Source organism: Podarcis liolepis, assembly GCF_965112155.1.
Source record: "Podarcis liolepis genome assembly, chromosome: Z".
Taxonomy (NCBI): domain Eukaryota; kingdom Metazoa; phylum Chordata; class Lepidosauria; order Squamata; family Lacertidae; genus Podarcis; species Podarcis liolepis.
This window is the reverse complement of record NC_139570.1, coordinates 22,084,255-22,107,806: the sequence shown is the minus strand read 5'-3', so window position 1 is coordinate 22,107,806 and position 23,552 is coordinate 22,084,255. Positions and strand designations below refer to the sequence as shown.

The 23,552-nt window shown below is 41.8% G+C and overlaps 4 protein-coding genes across 6 annotated transcripts in view; 3 read left to right on the top strand and 1 right to left on the bottom strand.

Annotated features, from left to right (window-relative positions):
- The window catches only part of SH3BGRL (SH3 domain binding glutamate rich protein like), a 42,459-nt gene extending 35,762 nt beyond the window's left edge, over window positions 1-6,697 (top strand). Inside the window, exons 4-5 of one of the 2 annotated variants that reach the window (XR_014521298.1) lie at window positions 1,267-5,846; window positions 6,045-6,697. Coding sequence is in view for 1 of the 2 variants with exons in the window: in XM_083484850.1 (XP_083340976.1) it covers window positions 1,267-1,299 (33 nt within the window). In the remaining variant the exon portion in view is untranslated. Of the gene's footprint in view, window positions 1-1,266 lie in introns of both variants that reach the window. The other variant, XM_083484850.1, reaches the window with a different exon arrangement.
- On the bottom strand, window positions 2,927-9,862 carry LOC310698092 (SH3 domain-binding glutamic acid-rich-like protein 3). Its single transcript, XM_083484863.1, has 3 exons — window positions 9,631-9,862; window positions 8,882-9,049; window positions 2,927-8,352 (listed from the first exon to the last, which is right to left on the bottom strand). The coding sequence occupies exons 1-3, from the start codon at window positions 9,676-9,678 to the stop codon at window positions 8,251-8,253; spliced, it is 318 nt and encodes a 105-aa protein (XP_083340989.1). The 5' UTR covers window positions 9,679-9,862; the 3' UTR covers window positions 2,927-8,250.
- Window positions 9,863-10,725: 863 nt separating this feature from the next.
- LOC310698090 (uncharacterized protein) lies at window positions 10,726-17,934 on the top strand. Its single transcript, XM_083484861.1, has 3 exons — window positions 10,726-10,789; window positions 16,536-16,711; window positions 17,751-17,934. Exons 1-3 carry the CDS (start codon window positions 10,781-10,783, stop codon window positions 17,896-17,898), a joined length of 333 nt encoding a protein of 110 aa, XP_083340987.1. The 5' UTR covers window positions 10,726-10,780; the 3' UTR covers window positions 17,899-17,934.
- A 353-nt stretch (window positions 17,935-18,287) lies between these two features.
- Window positions 18,288-23,314, top strand: LOC310698062 (TLR adapter interacting with SLC15A4 on the lysosome-like). Of its 2 annotated transcripts, none has more exons than XM_083484813.1 (2): window positions 18,288-18,920; window positions 22,046-23,314. In XM_083484813.1, the coding sequence occupies exon 2, from the start codon at window positions 22,097-22,099 to the stop codon at window positions 23,009-23,011; it is 915 nt and encodes a 304-aa protein (XP_083340939.1). In that variant the 5' UTR covers window positions 18,288-18,920; window positions 22,046-22,096; the 3' UTR covers window positions 23,012-23,314. The 2 variants fall into 2 exon arrangements, with proteins under 2 accessions (XP_083340939.1, XP_083340938.1); XM_083484812.1 differs by lacking the exon at window positions 18,288-18,920 and adding an exon at window positions 19,390-19,604.
- The last annotated feature ends 238 nt before the right edge of the window (window positions 23,315-23,552 follow it).

The window sequence follows — 23,552 nt, the reverse complement described above, 5'->3', positions numbered from 1 at the left end:
TACTGAATTGCTGATTGCAGGATTTGAGTATACACAAAAAATGTACATGTGATGTCCTTGCAAACACACCTGAGAGCCAGGATTGGCCCTGCCAAGTACATACTGTATGTGCTGAAAACCTGGGTGGTTGTTTTTTAAACACACACACACACACACACACACACACACACACACACTCTTATAAATTTGTTTAAAACATACCCAAAGCAACAACTTAGTGCAAAATAAAAAATCAAGGTTTCTAAAATGGAAACATCTAGAAACGTGATGGTTTAAAAACTCATCACCAACAACAGCAAAAAATGGAGTTCACAATACAGGAAATACATAGAAATGTAGCTGTTGAGCATCTCTAGGGAGGACATTCTAGGTTTGCTGTTGCACAAATTAGAATGCAACTTAAAACTTTTGACAGATGTAGGATAAAGAGACATTGGAACAGAGTCTTCCAGGGGTGCTGGTTCCTATTGGGACTACTAGGGCGGTAGGAAGGTGGGTAGAGCTAGAACCAATGATAGCCAGAGCCTACTAATTTTAGCTTTGTACCCATCCTCCTCCTTCCTGCTGAGCTCTGCAAGTGGAAGACCAAGACTAAGGAGGAGGAGGATGGCAGGCAGGACCACCCCTGGCTTGGCCTGCAAGTAAGAAGGATTGCAGTTGGTGGGGCAGTATCCTGTCTATCCTAATGGATCAGCCTCTATTCAGATATGCTCTGAGCCCACCTTGAAACATGAACTTTCAGGCATTTAAGTGACTTGGGCAGTGACCCCACATCTCTGGGCGTAAGCCCAATTGAATTCAGTGGGACTTGCTTCTGAGCAGATATGGTTAGGATTGCATGGCCGAATACCAGTTGAAGCCCTGCCATCTTGCCCTTTCCCACTGGGTCCATAGCCTCCTACTGCCAGCCACTCCCTGTCTGCTGTTGTTGCAGAAGGCAGAAGCAGCAATGAGCAACAGAACCAGTGTGAAAGGGGCAAGACTATGCAGTCCCAGCCGGTGTTTGAGCTAGTCTGCCTTTTATGTCCTATGCTAGCACACAGTGTCTCCTTGGGCCTGTGAGTGATAAGCTGAGATCAGTGGGAATTCTGCCATTTACACAATGTGGCTTTGTTATTTGCCCAAGTAGCACCACAATTTTTCCTTTCTTGTCTGTCATCAAAACAAACACATGTGTCCAAGTTGCCATTGTTTTGTTTTAATAGTAATAACACTCTTTCATTTTGTTTATTTATGACGTTGTTGTTGTTATTGTTGTTGTTCTAGGAGGCAGAAGCCCTGGCGAAGCAAGAAGCGTGAATATTTTTCCCTGTGCCTAAAGCCTTAAATGTTCTGCGAAGGGAAATTTCAACAGCTTTTTGATACAATAGCAAAAATATCTATGCTTCAAGAATTCCGCCCCACCCCCACCCCCTATGCTGATTGCTGCACACGGCATCCCCACTATACATGAATATAAAATGGAAAATGCCAAGTGAAAACTCAAACTTGCCATGAAGACAAAGGGTGTCATTAAAGGAAGTGTTTAGAAATAATGAATTTCCCCCCACTTGTTCACCCAAGTGGTGCAATCTGCTTTTTGGCAATTGTGTAATTTTTTATTTTATTTTTTGTAAACTTAAAAAAAACACCCCACCTTATTTTACTATTAGTAATGCAAATCTGTAGTTATACTTGTAGATCCAACAGCTGAAACAGCAGCAAATAATTCTGTTAATCAACGCCAGTGCCTCAAAAACATTACTGAAAAATAATGTTGGTGTTTCTTTAAATGTGATTTTTGAAATACAAAAAGTTAATGTGTAGTGTAGTAATAGTTGTAGTTGCTTGCTGAGGTTAGGATATTTCTTCATTTGTAGGATGCATTTTGAAATTGTCTACTGTAATTTTTCAGCACACAGCTTAGACCTTTATTAAAAATGCCTTATAATTCTCATTGGAGTGACCAATGTGAGAAATTCTCACAAACTCAAGGTTTGATTACATTATTATATATCTGTTTTTCAAGGACCTGAAAATGCCTACTTGTGTAAGATTTTAGTGCAGTCATGGTGAAATGTACATAACAAACCATATTACAAATAAGCCAAAAAAACCACAAGAAATAAACCTGCTCTGGTCCTCATCTTCTGTAAAATTTGAAGCCTTTCATGCGACGTTTTGCAAAAAAAAAAATTCCATTCCACTTTGCTCGTGTATGTTTTAGAACTTGAAAAGCATAATCAAGTTATTGCTATTTGGAATAATAGTCATTCTGAGTAAATCTTTGCAGCTTTGTAGGAAGAGAGATACTGAGAGAAAATGCCACCTCTACAGATTTGTCAGCGTGGATTTGCAATGCCATGAATCTGTTTTCAGCAATCTTTGCTCATCGTGTTGATTTTCATTTAGTGCAATATTGAGCTGTTATCATGCAACAGGCAATAACCTCACTCAGAAAGCATTCTGGGGGACTGATTCATCGAGGCCTCTAAGTTGGAAAGTAACCTTGAAGACTGTGTGCCAAAGCTCTGATCCAGTGATACCTTGCCAAACACCTTTTGTCTACTGGCCACAATTTATCTCTTGTCCCCTTGTATATTGAACAAAGATGCTTTCTAATCTGTTGGTTTTGACCTTAATAGTCTACTTGATCCCTGTTACCAAGTATTTTCTTTTCAAGGGTCCCCCCCCCCCGCTCCCTTAATTGGTGTGTTTATGAATGGGATTCATACCAATTTGCAGGACTGTCTACTGTATGCAAGCGCTCTGAGAATCAGGCTTCCTTTTTGGACATAGTGTAGCTTGTCACCATCTTATCATTTGTTAGACCTGGGTGATGAGCTTGAGGAGTAAAGTCTCCATACTCCAGAATATTTGAGAAGACAGCGGAGTTTAAGAGAGAAAGCATTTATGTGACTTCCCTCGCTGACCTGTTTCTCCCCCCCCCCCCAGTAGAAAATGTTGGATGCAATGTTTGAAGAAATGGGTGCAGTCCAAAAGCAGCTGCTGCCTTATTTTACAAGCTCTGTAATGTAAAAGAGTTGGAAGCACAGCAGTATACGGAGTAGCTTTCAATATTTGCTTTAGCCCAAATGCTGTTTCTGATCAGGTTTCTTAGTATGAGCTCTGTTTGGATTGGAAAAATATGTTTCTTTCTCCCCTCTTCAGCATGGATTCCCCTTTCTGTCTTTTGGGATGTGTTTACTGTAGCTTGCGGTGACATCTGAATCGGAAAACTATGGGTTATTGCTTGCTTGCAAGCTATGGGTTGCAAACCTACTTCAATCCATAGTCTCAAATCATTGCTCAGAGGGTCTTGCTGTCCATTCTTTTCCTAATTATTCATACCAATGAAACAAGAAACCAGGACCACTTCCAGACAACTGCAGTTGGGATTCAGTTGCATGCCAGCAAATCTAGGCTACACCTTTAATGTGGATTTGGCACTCCTGAACAATAAACCTACTTCCCCCACTCCAAATGATTTTCTTTCGAAAGGATGTGATTGGAAAATGCACTGTAAATTGTAGCATAACAGATGTTTGACGTGATGTAATGTAACCTCCCCCCCCCAAAAAAAATACAGAATGAATGCTTGACAACAGCACACACCATATAACTTGCCCACAAACATTGTGCAAACAAATGAGGTTGAATGCCCAATAAATCACTTGTCTGGAAGTGACCTAGGAAATGGAAGCGCGACCAGTGCACAAGATAGAAGGAGGGCTACAGAAATCCATAGCATGTTCTTCATTCTCTGGGACTTAATCAGGGGATGAGAAACCTTAGGCGTGGGAAGCAAATGTACCTTACCTGTGGGAATCTTCTCAAGTCACATCAGCCCGCTTTATACCTATTTAGTGTTTTTGCCAGGATATAATGTGCCCTTAAGCTCTAATCGTGCTTCTTGCTTTCCTAGATGAAAGATACGGAGGGATATGTGAGCAAATTGTTGTTCCACTTTTGCTTCTGTCACCCACCACTGGCATGCGGCCCCCAGAAGGTTGTCTAGAAGGTCATGTGGCCCTTTGGCTGAAGAAGGTTCACCAGTCCAGATTAATCATTCATGTTTCAACCAGATTAGGGATATATAGGCAGCAATTTTAATAACTGAGACAGGTGGCCTACACCCATGGGGATCTGATTCACACATTGTATTTGCACATGTGTGCCCAAAGTGATGTGGGACTGCAGAAAGTAGGGTGAACCAATGGTTTGTTTCCATGTTTTGCCATACAGTAGGAAGCCATCTCTTTTTGCCCGTCTCTTTCTTTGTCCTCCAGTGAATTAGCATCTGGAGATGCTTCAGCTCTAACAGCACTCTGTAGTAAATTGAGTCAAGGGTGGGATAGGATTATTCCTGTTGGAAGGACAAAAGCATGAACACATTGCATTGGAAAGAACAGTGGTGGCCTATTGAAGTTGTGGTCCATATATTGAGCTTGAACAGATGTGTACTTTTAAGTTTCTTGCATGCATTTTAGAAACTTTGGACTCTGTTGTGGATGTTGTTTTTCAGTTGCTCACTTTTACAAGTGAGGTAAAAAATTGCTTTCCTTAAAAACGTGGCTGTTTTAGGACTTGTAAATATAACTCACATGGAGTCAGCACTGGGAAAATAGTGCTTCTGAATTGGAATGTAAGTCCCCACTTCTCTCTGTGTTGAATGGTGTGCAATGGTACAAGATCTTGGGTTTATGAGTCCCCTTACCACCTTCACTCTCCTTCCCAGGAATGTGGCTTCTTCCAAACACAGTATGGGAGGGTGGGAACAAATATTCTTATGTAAATCATCATAACTTGGCAGTCTTAGGGATATTACAGCAGGGAATATCACAGCCAATTTCAGGAAGCAATTTTGACATTTACTTTTTATTGTCATTTCTACAACCAGTAAGGCAACGAAACATCTTAGATTGTCATATTGACTCATGCCATAGTATTGCAATAAAGCAATTCCAAACAGCCTGCAAATTTAGAATTGTTTGTGTTTTGTTTTTTGTTTTTTAAAAAAGAATTCGCAAACCCATCAGAATCCCTGCAAAAACAGCACCTGTGAATGTTGGGTTAATGTATTCATAGAATATTGAGACTTTGCCAGTAAGAGGCAATGGCTAGTAGTTGGTGCCATCATATTATAATGGAATTCTCCGTCTTAGGGTACAGCTACAATTGTGTCTTAAATGAATTTAACTACCAATTAGATAAATTCACAGAAGGCAGACCTATCCATGCCTGTTAGCTACGGTTGCTAAAATGGAACCTCCAGTTGATCTCTTTAGTATCAGTGGCTAAGATCCGAAGTTGGGCAGGATAGCTGCCTACACTTTCTGGAAGCTTCCAACCAATCACTGTTTGGAAACCAGATGCTAGAAGAGGTCTTAACATCATATCAAAGGTCAAAGTAAGTACAGGCTTTCATCCGTGCTGTGAGCCGATCCCAAAGTAAGTACAGGCTTTTATCCGTGCTGTGAGCCGATCCCTGCTGCTGCTGCTGCTTCTAGGATTCAGTTTTGTTCAGTCACAGCCATTGTGCCCAGTTTTGATCTTGATCCTACTGTGAATCCCATTTCAGGTCAACTTTATCATGTGTTCTGGGAAGAAAATGTTCAATTCTGAATCTTAGTGTGCCATTTATTATCCCTGGACTGCTTTGCAGGTTCAAGTAGCAAGCAATGATTCGAGGAGACATGGTGATAAATCTGTAAGAAGCATTATTGCTAGCTTGTTAAAGAAAAAAAGATTGTGCAGTCCAGGCTGCCTTGATGGCAATCTTAGGGCACAATAATCCAGCAAGAGGCTAATTCTCATTGAGGTATACCCCTTTAGGTGATTCATTGTTGTCCCATTCTAAAATGGTAGTACTACTACTACAGTGGTACCTCGGTTTTCAAACGTAATCCATTTCGGAAGACTGTTCGAGTTCTGAAATGTTCGAAAACCAAGGACTCAATAGCTGACAGCTATCTTGCACTCAGCGGAAGCCGTGTAGCATGTTCAACTTCCGAGGTTTGTTTGAAAACCAAAACGTTCGACTTCTGAGATGTTTGCAAACCAAGGTACCACTGTACTAACTATATAATTCATTCTGTAACTATAGGCCATAACTACATTATGCAAAAAGAAAATTCCCTGTTTACATGGAGGGTGTGGTTGTTTGTATGGAACGGCATTCCATACAACCACCATGAGAACTAAGCCAACATCTCCTTTGTAAGCATTTGCCTTTAAACTGCTTTTTGAGACTTGGTAAAATTGAATTCTTGTACTTTATATTTGAAACCTGAGATAATGTACTCTTTCCTCAAGTAAGGACTTTCTTGTTTTTATTAATAATAATCAGGCTTCTCATTTTTAACAATCTTGTTTTTTAAGGGTTTTTTTTTTTAATTAATGACTGCCTTTCCTGTTTATGTTTATGGGATTAAAAAAAAAACCTTCTGTCCCCTTCTGGGTCCTGAATTAGAAAATCAAATCACAGGATGTTCTGGTTCTCTCTTAATATACATATATTTCACAATTGCTGATTTCTTTGAAGGGTATTTTGTCTTTCTGCTAAGTTAGTCTTAATATTGGTAATCAACACACAGCAATGAAAATCGGTTTCAAAAAAATCTGTAGTAACAGATGTACTTCTGCATCTTTCCGTTCACTCCGTTTTGTGTTACAGTAGTATGAATTTCATAATAAAGATTTCTACCTGACACACACACACATACACAAGCTTTACTGGTGTCTTGTTTATTTGTATTATCTAACATGCTTCCATGTTAGAGACACTGTGGCCTTCAGCTTTTCCCTTTCCCTTTGCTCCAGCCTACAACAGGGGATCCCACTTCTACTGTGTTCTCTTATATTTAATCATGTATTCTAAAAGCAAACAGAAATGAAGCCCAAATGGGCCACTGAAAAACAAGAGGGAAATATTGGCAAGTACTGAAAAACCCTCAGATCTGCTAAAGTATTCACCAAAAGAGTCACAAAATCTTAGCTGATGGAGGGGTAGATGATGTTGGGAGGAGAATGGCTTGCAGTAGCTCTGCACAAGAGAGTTTTGGTTTTAGGAAGTGGTGATGAACAGCAGCATTTTGGTCCAAACTACATGTGACATTGTATACATATTTTTGCATTCAATATGCATTAAAAAATAAATCACAAAGCACCCCCAGGGTAGTGGTGATGATAATTACTAGGGTTATAATAGTTGAGGAGGGGAGATTGGACCCTTTCATAGGCACAAAGCTTTCTTATACTGAGTCACACAAATGGTCCATCACGTTCAGCATTGTCTACACTGGCCAGCAGTGGCTCTTCAAAGTTTCAGGCAGGGAACATTCCCACCTGGAGATGGAACCAGGGACCTTCTCCATGCAAGCCAACCCACACCTGCAGCCTACTTCCCTCTATCTAAAATGAAATGCCACAAAGGAGGAAGGACACATACCCAGGCTCCTTTTCATCTGAACTCCAAACCATCTTGAAGCTCTTAATTCTGTGGCTGTATCATGTTGTGTATCATTCAATCTTCCATAAAATAATGGTTCTTTCTGTTTGTTTGAAGTAGTTCTATGAACTACCACATTGGGCATACTGTATTTGAATAGTTAAAACTATGACATTCGCTCACACAAGAAGCAGCAATGTATATCAGTTTGGTTGGCTTCAAAAGAGAATTAGACACTTTGTGGAGGTTAAGGCTATCATGGCTACTGAGTATGGTAGTTATGCTCTGCCTCCATAGTCGGAGGCAGGTTGCTTCTGAATACTGTTTCTGGAAATCACAGGAGATTGCATTCAGATCCTGCTTGTGGGCTTCCCAAAGGTATTAGATTGACTGCTTCCCAAAGGTATTAGATTTATGCTGAACTATAAAGGCCACTGGCCTGATCCACTGGGCTCCTATGTTCTTAATGGGCATGAGACACAAAGGACTGTTAACAGATCAGCTGATTTTGTATACACTTTGGCTGCCGTTTTAATTGAATATTCCATCCAGATGTGCAATATTTTCCAGTACCTATACTCAAATGTTTTTTCATAGCTAAAAACAATGTGTTTCCACTGAGCTTCTGAAGAAGGTAGTGCTGGACCTTGTTTCACAGAGAAGACGGCATGGCACTTGAAGCAAACGTTATCCAAAAAGCTGATTTGTCATTTGTGCAACTAAGGTATTTATAGCTTGGAATTTTTTTGACACTCAGGATTCACAAATTTCATCTAAGTCAAAAACTGGACAGTATTTTAATATCTATGTGGAGCCACATCTCAGATGGAAATCCCTTCTCTTGCAACATTGTCTACCCTTCCTATCTTCAGGAACTTCCTAACTTCTTCATTTTCAGTTGCTTCATACAGCATCTCAAAATCCTAAAAACAAATGCAAACAGCCCGTTATATAGATTCAAGAAACCAACAAATCTGGTATGCGTAATGGTTACAGCCATCTTACCCAAGATGGTGTTCTCCAGATGTTGCTGGACTACAACTCCCATTATTGCTAAACATTGTCTGGAACTTACAGGATCTGTAGTCCCAAAACAGCTGGAGAACATCAGGTTGGAAAAAGCTTGGACCTGAGAGGCTTGGATTCAAATCTCCAGTCAATTATAAGGCTTGCTGGAGCAGTCACTATCTCTCAACCCAACTTGCCCTCCAGGATTGTTGTAAGAATCATTGACGGAAGGCAATGGTGCTCAGATATTTGAGGAAGTTTGGGCTAAAAATGCAATAAACAATAGTTCAAATGGATAAAATATAATTGTGGGTTAGCTACTGTGAGAACAGAGTGCAGGACTACATGGTGGAGCTTTGGCCTGATCCAGCAGGTTGTCTCTTACGTATCTTAGCTGCTTGGTGTGTGTGTGTCTTTGTGTTTGTGTAGAGTCTGATCTCTTACCCCACAATACTCCTCTCCATTAAATATTTGAGGTGGAATCGCATCTGGCTTCCCAGCTTTGTCCCTCATCTCTTGCAGTAAACTTTCACTGATGGACACATCCACTAACTGGTACTTCATACGGTTTCCATCCAGAATGCGAATGACATCAGACTGCCTTTGCTTCACCTAGGCAGAAACAAACATTCCTGTTGAAGATGGTAGCCCTGAATCATGGAGCCTCTCTTACATGAAGGACAATCACCCCCTACCCCATATAGACCTCTAGGACCAGTTAGAATCTATTTTCACAGTTCAGAGACACATTTCAGCCACAAACAAATATAAGTACTTATTTCCTACAAGGTGTCTGTTTTTGAAAATTGAAGTTAGCATTTTTTAATTTGGGGGGCAGGGGAAAGCAGCGCACCCAAGTAGTTAGCCTTGCCCAAGGCGTGAAATAGCCTGGCACCAGCACCACTCAGAAGAGAGCAAGGTTTGTGTGTGTGCCTAGATAGATATGTACAGCCAAAAGTCCAAGTAAGAAATGGGCTCCTGTTTTTCCCAAAGGTGTATTTGAGCATGTGCAGAGTGCCTTCCGAGTTGACGTGCCATGGGGTTTCTCTAAGTCAGCCCACACCTGTGCCACGAGCCCCTCCTATTCCGCGCCAGATGATGGACACACCTACCCAACCCTCCGTTTGGTGGCTCTATCGCTGCATCCCGGGGGAGGGGCGTCTCTACCTCTCGTCTAAACCCTCTCCTCTCACCTCCCTGGATCCTGTGACACTGGTGTAATAGACCCGAATAGTGCCCATGCTCACACCAGCTGAGGGCCCCGATCCCCGTTCATCCACCTCCTCCGCCCACTTTAATTTTATCTGCTCCGTCCTGGATAAAACTATCCCTACCGCCCGCCCGCCCGCCCGAGCCACAATCTTCGCAGTTGCTATGGAAACGCAGCATCTCCTGCGCTGCCTGGATTTTATCCCCCTGCCCCGTTCTCCGCCTGTAGGCTCACCGTACTTTCGGATTGGTCTGCTGGAGCTGCCACTCAAAAAAAAGGCAAGCCCTCACAACGCAGGCCTATACGCTCTCACGTCCTTCCGCCTCCTGGTGGTTGCTCTCTGGCGCCCCCAAGCGCGGCTTGCGAGGAACGGCAGGAGTTTTTTGTTGTTTGGAGGAAAAGGTTGCGGGAGGGCGCGGGACAACGGTGATTATACCTTGAACCGCTGCAGTAACCATTCCTTGCTCTGGTGGTGGCTTCACTGCAGAAGGGGTGGGCAATCTGGTGCCCTTCACGGGTGTTGGATTTTCATCAGCGCCAGCCTGGTATGGCCAGCAGTTGGGGATGATCAGTGAACTGTAGTCCCAAAACTGCCAGAGGGCACCAAGTTGGAAGGGACCCAGGGTCATCTAGTCCAGCCCCCTTTTGCAATGCAGGAACCTTAACTGAAGCACCCATTGCAGATGGCTATCCAACTTCTGCTTTAAAGTCTCCAGCGAAGTGGGAACTTGTAATGAATGGGGGAACAGCCACAGCTCTGTGGTAGACCATCCGCTTTGCATGCAGAAGGTCCATAGCTGTCAACCTTCCCTTTTTTTGTGGGGAATTCCCTTATTCTAGCGCTGTTTCCCGCTGCTATCCTGGATTGTTAGATATCCCGTAGACTGTCCCTGGAACAGATGAAGCTGCTGATCCCTTATTTTCAAGGCTGCTGATCCCTTATTTTCAAATCTGAAAGTTGGCAGCTCCCTCCAGGCAAGGCTGGGAAAAGACTCCTTTCTGACACGTGGGAGAAAGCTGCTGGCAGTCCGTGTAGACAGTTCTTAGCTTGATGAGCCAATTGTCTGGCTACCACTGATAGCTACCTGTGCCCCTGCTGCCCGAAGGAAGAAAAGACTTAGTGCCTTTTCTACATGGATCATGTAAGCCCTGGACACTAGGGCACAAAACTGGTATCGCCTCAAACTCTTGCCTTGTGGTCCGTTTGCCATAAAGGCTGGCCATTGCTATTCTGCCTTGCCAGGAGTGGAAAAGGTGGAAAACTGAAACAAGTAGGCCCATTCCTACTAGAATTGGTCTATGAAACTGCCATTGATTTTATTTAAGTTATTTATATTAATAAGGCACCTCATTCCACTCCTCTTTCCCTGCCCTGATTCAGGAAGGCTGAGGATTGGGGCTGGTGGTTAGATGACCAGATGCCTGCCTTTAAAAATGTGGGGAAGGGGGAAGATTTGTGATGAGCAGCTTCAAGGCTTGGTCGGAGCTGTTGGAGCTGACTTGGAGCTTACATTCACCTCCTAAAGTCAACGAGATCTAATGAGGTGGAGTGTTTTGATTGTTGACCCAGAACAGCTTCAAATCCTTATTCAGCTGTCACCTTGGATCAGTCACCAACCCACCTGACAAGGTTGTTGAGAAGATAAGTGGTGGTAGAACCATGCATGCCAGCCTGGCATATTTGCAAGGGCTGCTGCTTGTCTTATAATTAGCAAGTGGAACCTGCAGCAAAATGTGGGGTGCTCCTGTTAAGAATTCTTCCTAGCCTGTCTTGTCATCTTCTAGGATGCTCCATTTCACCCTCACTCAATTTCCTGTTCCCACCCTCTCAACAGTCAGCATTCCTTGTTTCCTGAGCATGCTCAGTCCTCATTAGGCTCTTTGGGATTCCACCCCCATTAAAGTTTTTTGTACTTCTTAGGGTTCTCCCAAATCTGTAGATATCTCCTGTGTGTGTGTTTGTGTGTGTGTGTGTGTGTGTGTGAGAGAGAGAGAGAGAGAGAGAGAGAGAGACCAATACGCTTTTGGACTATGAAGTATCCACATGCAAATGGTTTTCCTTTTATGAGGATATAAAGTTAAATTAGGGACGCGGGTGGCGTTGTGGGTTAAACCACAGAGCCTAGGACTTGCCGATCAGAAGGTCGGCAGTTCGAATCCCCGTGACGGGGTGAGCTTCCGTTGCTCGGTCCCTGCTCCTGCCAACCTAGCAGTTCGAAAGCACATCAAAGTGCAAGTAGATAAATAAGTAACGCTCCGGCGGGAAGGTAAACGGCATTTCCGTGCACTGCTCTGGGTCGCCAGAAGCGGCTTAGTCATGCTGGCCACAAGACCCAGAAGCTGTGCGCCGGCACCCTCGGCCAATAAAGCGAGATGAGCACCGCAACCCCAGAGTCAGCCACAACTGGACCGAATGGTAAGGGGTCCCTTTACCTAAAGTTAAATTAAATAATTTATTTGTTAAGTGTTATCTATCTCAGGAAGGAATACAGCAAGGCAGATGGTTATGAACATTCATTTTCTACAAACATAGGTTATGTGTCTTCTTCTTCTTCTTACCGCTGTGAGCCAAATAATGACAATGACCATTTATGCAATTATAGATGAGAATGTAATAATCTATTGTGGGAATACAGGAAGTAGCCTAGTCAAGAATCTAGTAAGACAAAAAGGAAGGAGAAAAGTTTCTGTGTTGCAAGGAGCTTGGAAGGGGAAATGAGCCAACTGTTTGAGGGGTTCTAAATGTTACTGGGTTTGTCCACTCCCATGGAAAAAAACTTTACTAGCCTTCACTGTATACACTGAGTACAGTGGTACCTCGGGTTACATATGCTTCAGGTTGCATATGCTTCAGGTTACAGACTCCGTTAACCCAGAAATAGTGCTTCAGGTTAAGAACTTTGCTTCAGGATGAGAACAGAAATTGTGCTCTGGCAGCGCGGCGGCAGCGGGAGGCCCCATTAGCTAAAGTGGTGCTTCAGGTTAAGAACAGTTTCAGGTTAAGAACGGATCTCCTGAACGAATTAAGTACTTAACCCGAGGTACCACTGTATCTCTAACCAATAGGCCTCCCAGTTCTGCAAGACACACTGGGCACACTCCAGTCAAAATTAAACATTTTTAAGTCTTAATGGTTTCAGTGAGGTAGATCTAAGCACATGTTGGAATATCCCATTGATATCTAGAAATATTATATATTGTAATTATATTAGCTTTGGCTTAATTTGCTTAAAATGCTTCAACTCTCCCTTTCTGGCTCTGAGCAATTTATTTCTTAATGCAGGTGAACCCCTACACAGACCATTCTTTCGTGATTAGGCTTCACAATATAATATAAATTTAATGAATAATAAAAAAGAATAATTAGGAAATGCTTCTGATTGTGATAATTAGTTACTTAAAGTATTTTAGATCACCCTTCAACTGATGTTCCCTGGCAAGCATGAAGTTTAAATTAACATACAGAATAAAATAGTAATAAAAACATAAAACTACAATAATATAAAATTAGGCAGGGCAACACACAGCAACAGTTGTATTATAAGGCTCCAGTTCCTAAAGCAGTTGTATTACGAACCCCTAATGTCCAGGGAGAATGGATATGTTTTTAATTGATAGCAAAAAAAGATTTATCCTCGATGATACCTATCTCCACTGGGAGAAAATTCTACCTGTCTTGAATGTGTGCATCTGTCACACAGTCAGTATGTGTTCAGACATTTAATAAAATAACATTAGCATTCATTGATAGCCGTAAATCTCCCTCCCTTTTGCAAATGATACTTTTCAGCTAATGGGGTTGAGGGACCAAAATTGTGTAAAGAAGCTTGCATCTGGAGAAAGAGAGAGAGAGAGAGAGAGAGAGAGAGAGAGAGAGAAGGCAAGTGAGCTGTGATTTATTTTACTTAAAGAGATTCCCTTTGGAATGCAGTTGCTGTCTTTGGAGAAAGGATGACCAGTTGTCTGCTTTTAGGAGCCTGCTTGCTTCCAGTTGGTTTTGTTTGTATATCTGTAAATATACAGCTATTATACAATAAATGCCCAGTATTCATTCTCTCTCTCATCCAACTAATCTGAATTCTCCAATTTTACCCTACCCCCAGATGTCTCACCTTTCATGGAAGTTGAGAGTACTTAGCATTGGTACCAACAGTGGAAAGGAGAAGAAAGTAAGGCAATATCTGTGGGGTCAGGCCAGAGACCCACCATCATCCAGCATCCTGTTTTAAGAGTGGCTAATCAGATGTCTGTAGTAAATCTGAAAGCAGAACCCAAGGGCAACAACACGCCCCCATTTGATTCCCAGCCACTGGTATTGAAAGGCATACCACCTCCAGTGATGAAGGTAGAACATAGCCATTGTTGCTAGTAACTACGGATAGTCTTATCCACTATACTGTATAAGATCTCTTTCCTTGGGTGATTGAATTCAGGTGCAGCAAACAACAGCCCTCAAAAGAGAAATCATATTCCAGCAAAGCCCAAGAGCTTCAGCAGGAATTAGAATTATCACAGTGCTAGTTCAAGAGAAGCCCAAAGGAGGGTCATTGGAAAGTAAGATGAGATCCTTCCTGCTTTGGTTCTTGTCTGTTTTCTGTAAGTTTTTGGCTGTTTTAAATTTGGAGGTTTAAGTATATATATGTTGGTGGGAAACTGTCGTGTGATGGGCCAATGGCCATAATAAATATCAATCAATCAATTCCTGAGGAACCTTCTGCAAGGGCTTAAAACTGACCCAGAATCCCAGCTACAATTGGGGATGGTAAAGAATCATTGTGGATGGACACCTGGCTATCTTGGACTCTAAAGTCTTTCAGTTAGTATCTGGAATCAAAAGGCTTTGGCTAACCCAAAAACAGACAGTAAAAAGATATCAGGAAAAGAAACTGCAAGTAGTAACAGTCAACGCTGAAAGTGGGTAACTTAGGGTGGGACCAGCTGCAATCTGGTGAGGGAAAACCTCTTACTATGCAAACTGATGCATTCAGAGACAGTCTCCATGTGTTCAGGGGAGCTTACTACCAGACCCAGTGCAGGGTTACAGACTTATAGACTGTTTTATCCTGTGTTCACAATGTAAAAACCTTCATAGGAGGAAGCCAGCCATTGCAGTTTGTTTAGCCTGGAGATGCAGCTTTTTCAGAGGTATGCAAAATAGAGGTATAGAATTGGAGACACTCTTGTTGACTGTGCACTAGCTGCATTTCAGGACTAGCCCAGGTAGTACTGGAGAACATATTCCCCAGACAAGAGACAAACGTATTGGGGACAGCCAGTACTATATAATATGGAATAGTGGGTCACTTGGTGAGGCTCAGTTCAGAAGTCATGGGAGAATACTGTTGTAATGGAGCATTTAGTTGATCTGAAAAGGAAACAGCTCCCTGGGAGTGAACAGCATCTGGAAAATGAGGGAAGCATTACCTTGCGAAAATGAGCCTCGGTTAGAAGGAAATGGGAGAGCCTCGTAATCAGAATGGAAACTGCAACTCTATTACTACCTAACTGTGACTAAATCACATTGATAACCAAGTTTTAAAATAGCTTCAAGCCAGTCATCTTGATTTAGGAACACACGTGATCCAAGTTCCTCCTTTTCTATATCCTCAGGATGATACAGGGAACTGGCAGTATTCAAGCGCACTAACAATGCCCTTGCCCACATCCTAAATAAATAGTACAGTGGTACCTCGGGTTACATAAGCTTCAGGTTACATACGCTTCAGGTTACAGACTCCACTAACCCAGAAATAGTGCTTCAGGTTAAGAACTTTGCTTCAGGATGAGAACAGAAATCGTGCTCCGGCGGCGTGGCGGCAGCAGGAGGCCCCATTAGCTAAAGTGGTGCTTCAGGTTAAGAACACTTTCAGGTTAAGTACAGGCCTCCGGAACGAATTAAGTACTTAACCCGACGTACTACTGTATTCACTGCCAGGATGAGTTTTTGCTGCATAACATGGAGCCCAAATCTTTCCACCTACATAAGCAAAAGTCTTGCTGTACTGTTCGAATACCATTTTGTGCCTTCGTCTATTCTGCTTCCCCCTCCACTCTGCACCAGTCATGCTTGCTGTTTCCCCCTGCTTCATGGTAGGCAGTGGAGCCTGGTCCTTTTAGGGCAGATAGGGCACTGCCCTGTCCCCCTCAACCTGCCTTCTTACTTGCAAGCTGTCCAAGAGGTGGTTCTGTACGCCCACCTTCCTCCTCCTTCGTCTCAGTGCTGCCTTCATAGAACCCAACAGGGAGGAGGAGGAGGAGGGGAAAGCTAGAACTCATTGGCTCTTTGGCTCTGGCTCCAACTACTGTTGGCCTCCCTGCCTTCCATCCTAGCCAACCCCAGTGAGCACCAACCACAATTAGTGGAAGGGCTGCCACTGGTAGTACTCCAGCAGAAACATTCCAAGTAAACTCATTCTCCATTTGCTGATTCTTGTGTAACAAAAAACAACAGCATCTACATGCAAGAGGGAACTATTCACAGGCTTACTACGGGAGTCATAAGATTTGCAGCAGGCCTTTTTTCTTTTTGGAAGGAGGAACCCCACCCCCGCACCCCAACCAAACAGCCCAGACTGAGAATACTCAGTGGGCATTGAATTGGCTGTTGAGAGGAAAAAAATGGAAAAGGGAGCAGGGAATGGAGTTTCCTGGAAAAGGATTAGAAACCTGAAAAGGAGCATTGTATGCAGCAACATTTTATTGCAGATCCCACCTGCAAAGACGATAGACAAATCCCACTCTCTTTCCCTGTCACAATAATCCTTCCAGTCACAGCATATACAAGCAACACACCCCAGCAGCAATTCCCACTTTGCATATAAGAAACACATTGTACTGAGAAGAGTGAAGTGTAACTATTGTTTCAGTAGACTTCTGTATTCTGCACAGGGCAAAGACAAAAGAACTGGGCGCAAATCTAATATCAGAAACAGCAATGTTCAGAAACCGGTGGAAGAATATGACTTCAAAGAGAGTCTCCAGCATGTAAAGGCTGAATTCATCGAGAAGTACAGTTCTGTCATCTGTGACCTACATCAGGAAAACAAGTTTTTATTCTACTACAGGTATTAATTGGCTAGTTAGAATGCATGAACATCCACACTGCTTTGTGACTGACCACATAAGCTTTAATTTTAGTCAAAACTTTGTGCAGACACCTGTGGACAATTCAGTATAAACTTGTCTATGCCCCCCCCCCCGACATTCTTTTCGTTGCACATTCGTAATGCTATGTGCTCATAATTCTATTGGGTCAGTCATAAGCAATTCTGTTTTCAGTACTGTTTGTGCTTGCAAGAGTTTTGGGCCAGTCACACTGCTTCGTTTCCAATCAGTGCATATCCTGTAACCTGCTGAAATCTGGTAACTTTTTATACACATGTGCTTTATTTTAGTTCTGTTTTTGTTGTGTAGCCCTTGGCAATAATGTAGTAAAAATAACATATAGTATTCCTCAATAATGAGGAAGCATCACAGAACAAACTGAAGCAGAACGTGTTCACAACTAATGCATGATCAGTGTGCCAAAAACATGTTGCAGAATATACCCACAAAAAAGCACCCGTGTGGACAGGCCCTGTCATAACCTGCAGTTCTTGCAGTTCATATTACTCTGACCTCACTGCTTATTCTCTCTCTCCGCTGACTTAGCATTCCTTGCATCTGACAAATTAGACCTACGTAGTTCACTAAAGCTTCTGTCACAATAGATCTATTGGTGCTCAAGGTGCCACACAAGACCCTTTGACGTATTTGCTGGAACAAACTAGGCACAGCTACCCCTCTGAAAACAGGAACTGCAGACATTGAGAAATAAAAGATTCTACATCTGAATCCATTGAAGTTGGAAGTGGCTGAGTAAACTACCAAGGTTTTCGGTCACTGAGTTTGTACACCGTTCACAGCCCCATAGAAAACATACATGCGGACCCAGTAACAGAGAGAAATGAGATTTTAGACATTTGCGTTAAAGAACAAAAATGAAGGAATGTAAAGAAATCTGCAGATATGAAATAGAACTAACCCCCCCCCCCTTTTTTCTTGAACTATGTTTAAGAACAAGTTCAGCTAAGTCATCTGATTCAGGTTATATTTTTAAACTAGGTCTAGAAGTTGGAAAGATGCACAGATGCTCCAAAAGTTGGATTTATTAAGGAAAAGCTTGGAACTAAAGATAAATAAAAATAAGGAAAAGGGCAAGCAAGAAAAGATGAAATATGAAGTTGTCCTCCAAGCTCTGGTGCTTAAGTAAAAATCTAGTAAGCAAGTCTTCCATTATAGTAATGAATTATGCAGATGGGATATTTATTAATAACTTATTGTGAAGACGATTGTGCATAAACCACATGTATAGAAATGTTAACAAACATTTTCCTTACTAACTGTATGTTTTTCAAATACGCAATTTCATTGTGTAATTTATATTTAGTTATTAGTAGTTTGATGCATTTTTCTAAAAACAAATATCCATTTATATCAGAAGTGGCTGTACATTGGGTTTTTACAGGAACATTCAATTGGCTACAGTGGAACTTCGGGTTGTGAACGTAATCTGTGCGGGAGGCACGTCCACAACCCGCAACATTCGCAACCTGCAGCGCCACGTCTGCGCATGCGTGGGTCACAATTCGTTGCTTCTGTGCATGCGCAAAGTGTGATTTAGCACATCTGTGCATGCGCGAGCGCCAAAACCCGTTCCGGTACTTCCGGGTTTGGCATGGTGCGCAACCCAAAATCGCATAACCTAAAGCGTCTGTAACCCGAGGTACCACTGTATTTACATAGCAACTTGGGAGGTGGGGAGGGGAGAGAGGCGATAACTTCACAAAAATGCTACAATGGCACATTTAACGCAGTAGATATACTTTGGACCTTTATGTGTCCATATTGAATACCCACAGCTAAGAACTACAGTGGTACCTTGGTTCGCAAATGCCTTGGTACTCAAATGCCAAAACCCGGAAGTACTGTAAGTATTCTGGTTTTTGAATGATTTTCAGAAGCCGAACACCTGATGCGGCTGTCGGCTATTGTTTCCAAGACACCTGCACGAATCAGAAGCTGCGCCTTGTTTTTTGAACATTTTGGAAGTCAAGTTTGGTGCTTTTGTTTTTGCTATTTATTTTGCATTTTTGTTTTTGAGGCTTTTTCGGTTAATTTGTTTTTGTGACTGTGTGGAACCCAGTTCAGCTACTGATTGATTGATTTATTGATTGTGTGACTGCGGAAATGGATAAAAGCCCTCCATCCAAACAATGACTATCATCAGTGCAGGTAAGAATTTTTATTTTTTATTTTTTTATCATCTACAATACTGTCTTATTTATTTTATAGTACAGTACATTGATTATTGCTTTTATTTTATGGATTAATGGTCTTGTTACATAGTAAAATTCATGTCAAATTCCTGTTTTAGGGGTTGTTTTTATTCTGGAACGGATTAATTCGTTTTGCATTGCTTTCCATGGGAAAGCGCACCTTGGTTTTGGAATGCTTTGGTTTTGGAATGGACTTCCAGAACGGATTAAGTTTGAGAACCAAGGTACCACTGTACTGTACACTGGGCTTTCAGGTCCAGCTTCTTGTAGAGCAGAGCAATGAACTAAGTTCACTTTCGTTATTGTCTGGTTCCCATTTCCATGGACTTACGAAATTACTCAAGTAGCAACCGTCACTTGGAGAATATGAGTTTTGTTTGGCTTGTTGCCTAATACTCCTTTGCATTAAAAAATAATAATCATATCCTCTTTGGGGTATGTCGTCACTGGAGGTTAGATGACATATTTTTCCATGAGGGTTGCATTCTGTACTAGAAGAAAAGGGGAACAGGATAGCTCACTAGACAGTACTCAGAGGATCTTTGAAGAAGGTAGAGACTAAGGAATCCTCTGCCTCCAGTTTTGCTTCTGTTTACATTACTGATTTTACAGAGCATGTAATTCTTGCCTTCCTGCAAAGGTATGTTGTGTACTTTTATCACTATTTATTCTATTATTATTATTATTATTTTTTAAAAACCAAACATTTCTTGTACTTACAGTGCAACACTTCTGTTCAGAAGAATGTCCCAATTTTTCCAGTGGATTTTACTCTTTGGTCATTTGATTTAGTTTCGTAATTTCATCTGCTAAACTGTGTTTATGTTTGTACTTTTGCACACAAATTGCAGTGGCAAATGGCTGATGCATATGTGTGTGTGCATGCATTTTCCTGACAAGTGTGTTTAGGACGGCGGCTTTCAACATCTCAAGGTTGCAGTTCTATGCTCATTTCTAATTTTGAGCATAAGTGCTGCTTCATTATTTTTAATAATCAGTTACACATATTCATTTGTAGATGTGTAACTGTATCGCAGGAATATGAATTGGTTTGATTTGCAGCTAAGATTCAGTTTGGAGCTAAGATTGCTGCTTCTTATGTTCATCAATGAGAATCTTTTTTGGGGGGCTTTGTATGCATATTTTAAAATGTATACATACTTTTAAAGAATCCTGTGAACTGTAGTTTGTTATGTGTGCTAAGAGATGTTGGGAGACCCCTAGTCCCCTCACAGAGCTACAATTCCCAGAGTTCCCTGGCAGTGGGATTGATAGTTAACCCTCTCTGGTAATTGTCGCTCTGTGTGGAGAACAGTTGTGCTTTAACAAACTCCCAGTTCCCTTAACAAACCAAAGTTCCCAGGATTCTTTGGGGGAAGCCATGACTGTTTAATGTGGCAAGATACTGATTCAAATGTATAGTGTAGATGGGGCTTAAAAGTATTTTGATTTATGGATGAGAAACTGGGCAGAATCTGATGTTTCATTTATTTATTTAGTTGCTTATATTTTAATATGCCACCTTCCATTCATTTAACAAGGATGTGAGAAGCCCAAGTTCAGTTCCTGCCATGGCCCACACTGTGGTTTGGGCAAACTGAATATTTCTGGCCTCACTTTCCACAGCTGATTTCTTTTTAAGGGAACTATTGTGACTTACCGTATTTTTCACTCTATAACACGCACTCGACCATAACACGCATGTAGTTTTTAGAGGAGGAAAATCTGTAGGCATGCCACCCGTAGGCATTCCCTCCATAACACGCACAGACATTTCCCCTTACTTTTTAGGAGGAAAAAAAGGTGTGTGTTATGGTGCAAAAAATACGGTACCTTGCAGGGCTGTGGTAAAGGTGAATAAGACAAGACAGCAGATGTGATATTTGCACTGATGGTTTCCCCCTAGTTTGCATCACTGTTTTTAAGGTTTACACTTGACCAACAGTAGCTGGGTATAAAGGCGGCAATCCTTTATCTACTTTAATGGGAGTAAGCCCATTGAACTCAGTGGGACTTACTTCTGAGTGCAAATGTATAGGGTCACACTGTAAACTATTGTAAGATCCAGTTGAGGTCTACTGCTGTTTCCCCTGGGGTGTTAAGAAGATCCCAGGGAAAATTCTGGAGGGTATCTGTCAATTGTCCTGGGCAGACAGAGTTGGGGAAAAGCAATGTTCTCCAACCTGGCATCCTGCCCCAAAGTTTTTGGAAAGCAGCTATTGTCAGCCCCATCCAGCACGGCCCATGCTTAGCTTAGAGGTAATGTGAGTCAGAGCCCAACAGCATTTAGGAAGCAAGTGAGTTAGGGAAAGCTGCTGTAGAGCATTTTGCTGCTTGAGTTCAACTGCATGCTGCAGGACTGGGGAAAATGTTTGTTTATTTTATATTCTTTATTGAAAAATAAAAAGTACATAATCACAAGTACAGAGAGTAAGATAAGACACAAAGAAGAAGAAGAAGAAATAGTACCCATGTAAAAAAAAAAATCACAGAAAAAGAAAGAAATTGTATACATTACAAAAAGAAAAAAATGTTATTGTAGTTAACCAGACCTTAACCTAATATGGTATTTATAAAAATGAATTCTAAGTATCATTAAATTTGTCCATGGCAAGTCTATGTTTGTTTGCAACTTGTTCATGTGTAGTGAGTTTGCACATACCTTTAATCCAGTCGTGGAAAAGAACCACATTTTAGTTTTTTCCCCAGTTCACCAATACCTGTATTTTTGCTGCAGTAAGGGTGCAGAGAGTCCATTCATATTGTCCCTTTGTTAGATTCCATGTATTGTGTATATAATTCAAAAGGATATTTTCCTATACAAATTTCAGATTTTTCTGTACAGTTGTGTTGATTGTCTCTATTACCTTCCACCAAAATTTTATCAATATAGGGCATTGTACAAACATATGTTTTAGAGAAGCATTATCCCTGTTACATCTCCTGGAGCTATATGCCTTAGACAGTCCTTTCATAAACAAGTGTAATGGAGTCAAGCCCAGTAAGTTCTAACTGTTATTTTTTGTTGTATGAGCCTTAATTTCCAAAATGACTTCATCTGCCCCTCACTTTTTTTTTAAGGAATATTATCTACAATACGAATTTGACAGCCTGCCTCAATTCACAGCCAGAATGCTAGCAGAAAGCATACTCATCAACTTTGCCTACCAAGAGGAATGGCCAGACAAGACCCACCAATCCCAGACACTAAGAGAAGTTGGAGAAGACCCCTGGCAAAAGCAGTTTAAAGATACAGATGCAAATGGAGACTTTTGTACAGAATCCAAGAAGCAGTCTGCAGAGAAGGTGGCACTGATGTGCTGCGACAAGGAAAGAGGCCAAGACGTTCCCCAGCAGAATTTTCTACAAAAGCCAGCTGCGAAAAGATTAAACAATATCCCCCAGTCAACTCCTCAGTGCATACCAAGACAAGAGCAACACTGTGAAAACGAGCTGGATTTGTATAGATCTTGGTCGGGTCAAAGCCTTTACCAGAACTATCCTGATCTGCATATCGGAGGAGATCACATAGCTGACCATACGTGTGATTCAGGTTGCATCATGGACCAGACCTATGATGGATTGTCTGCTGGCCCTGTTTTGTTCTCAAAAGATATCCCCTTAGGACATTCGCCTCTAAATGAACCTGTGTTGAAATCCAAGTCTGTCAAGTTCTGGCATGGAGAAGAGGTTGGGGAGAAAAGCATGACTTTCCACAAGCAGCCTCTTTCAAACTCCATACTCAACAACTACATGGAGGCAGAAGTCCAGGAACTCTATAAGCAGTTTTTGGAAGAAAAGCTGACCAGGTGCAGTTCCTTAACTCACTTCCTGACATCGAATATGCTGGTGAATAACATCAGTGAGGTGAACCTCCAGCTGCCTCATGAAAAACATGGTGAAGCATCCAAAGCAACACAAACTCTTTTCCATTCCTTAGCTCGGCTTGGTTTGCAAAACACTGGCAGTGGAAACAGCAGTGAATTTAGCACTCCAAATTTACAAATCTCAACACCACATTGCAGAAGGAAGCCCTCTGTGATGTAGTATGCATCATGACAGAAATGCACGGTAGAACTGTTGATTTGTAAAGACTGTTTGGTTTAAACAAATTAGCCTTTAAGGTAGCAGAGGGCTCTTGCAACAAAACCAGCAACAGGCTGACAATCACTGCCTGTTCATTGCTGAATCTCCAACCATTGTACCCTGGCCATAGAAGATGAGCTTGTGATACAAGCAGAAACTAGTTACACTACTGGAGTTTTCAAACAAAACCTCTGCATAGCCTGTTAATGGTTGATTGTGAGCTGCTATGGAATTTCAGTGCTATTAAACATCCGCTTTATACCATTTTATTGTTATCCAACTGAGATTTCTTATAAAACCCAGCTTCTAACATTCTCTGTTTGCATGGTACTTCTGTCTATGATAGTGATTTATAAAGGGCCCTTCCAGACATCTTTTTTTGCCCTTTCATGATGGTACCAGGGCAGTTATATGCAACGCGACTTTTAATACTGTAAAAGTTTTGGGTAGGACATACTGCTTGGTTTCCAACTGGTGCATATCTTGTAACTTTCTGCTGAAA

Bases quoted from the DNA above. Each gene is read 5' to 3' on its own strand.
- LOC310698062 (XM_083484813.1), top strand. From the start codon at position 22,097: ATGCTAGCAGAAAGCATACTCATCAACTTTGCCTACCAAGAGGAATGG.
- LOC310698090 (XM_083484861.1), top strand. The intron at 16,712-17,750 runs GTATTAATTGGC...TTTTTAAACTAG, and splicing joins AAGTTTTTATTCTACTACAG to GTCTAGAAGTTGGAAAGATG.
- LOC310698092 (XM_083484863.1), bottom strand. From the start codon at position 9,678: ATGGGCACTATTCGGGTCTATTACACCAGTGTCACAGGATCCAGGGAG. The intron at 9,050-9,630 runs GTGAGAGGAGAG...GTTTCTGCCTAG, and splicing joins GTGTCACAGGATCCAGGGAG to GTGAAGCAAAGGCAGTCTGA. The intron at 8,353-8,881 runs GTAAGAGATCAG...ATTTGTTTTTAG, and splicing joins ATGGAGAGGAGTATTGTGGG to GATTTTGAGATGCTGTATGA.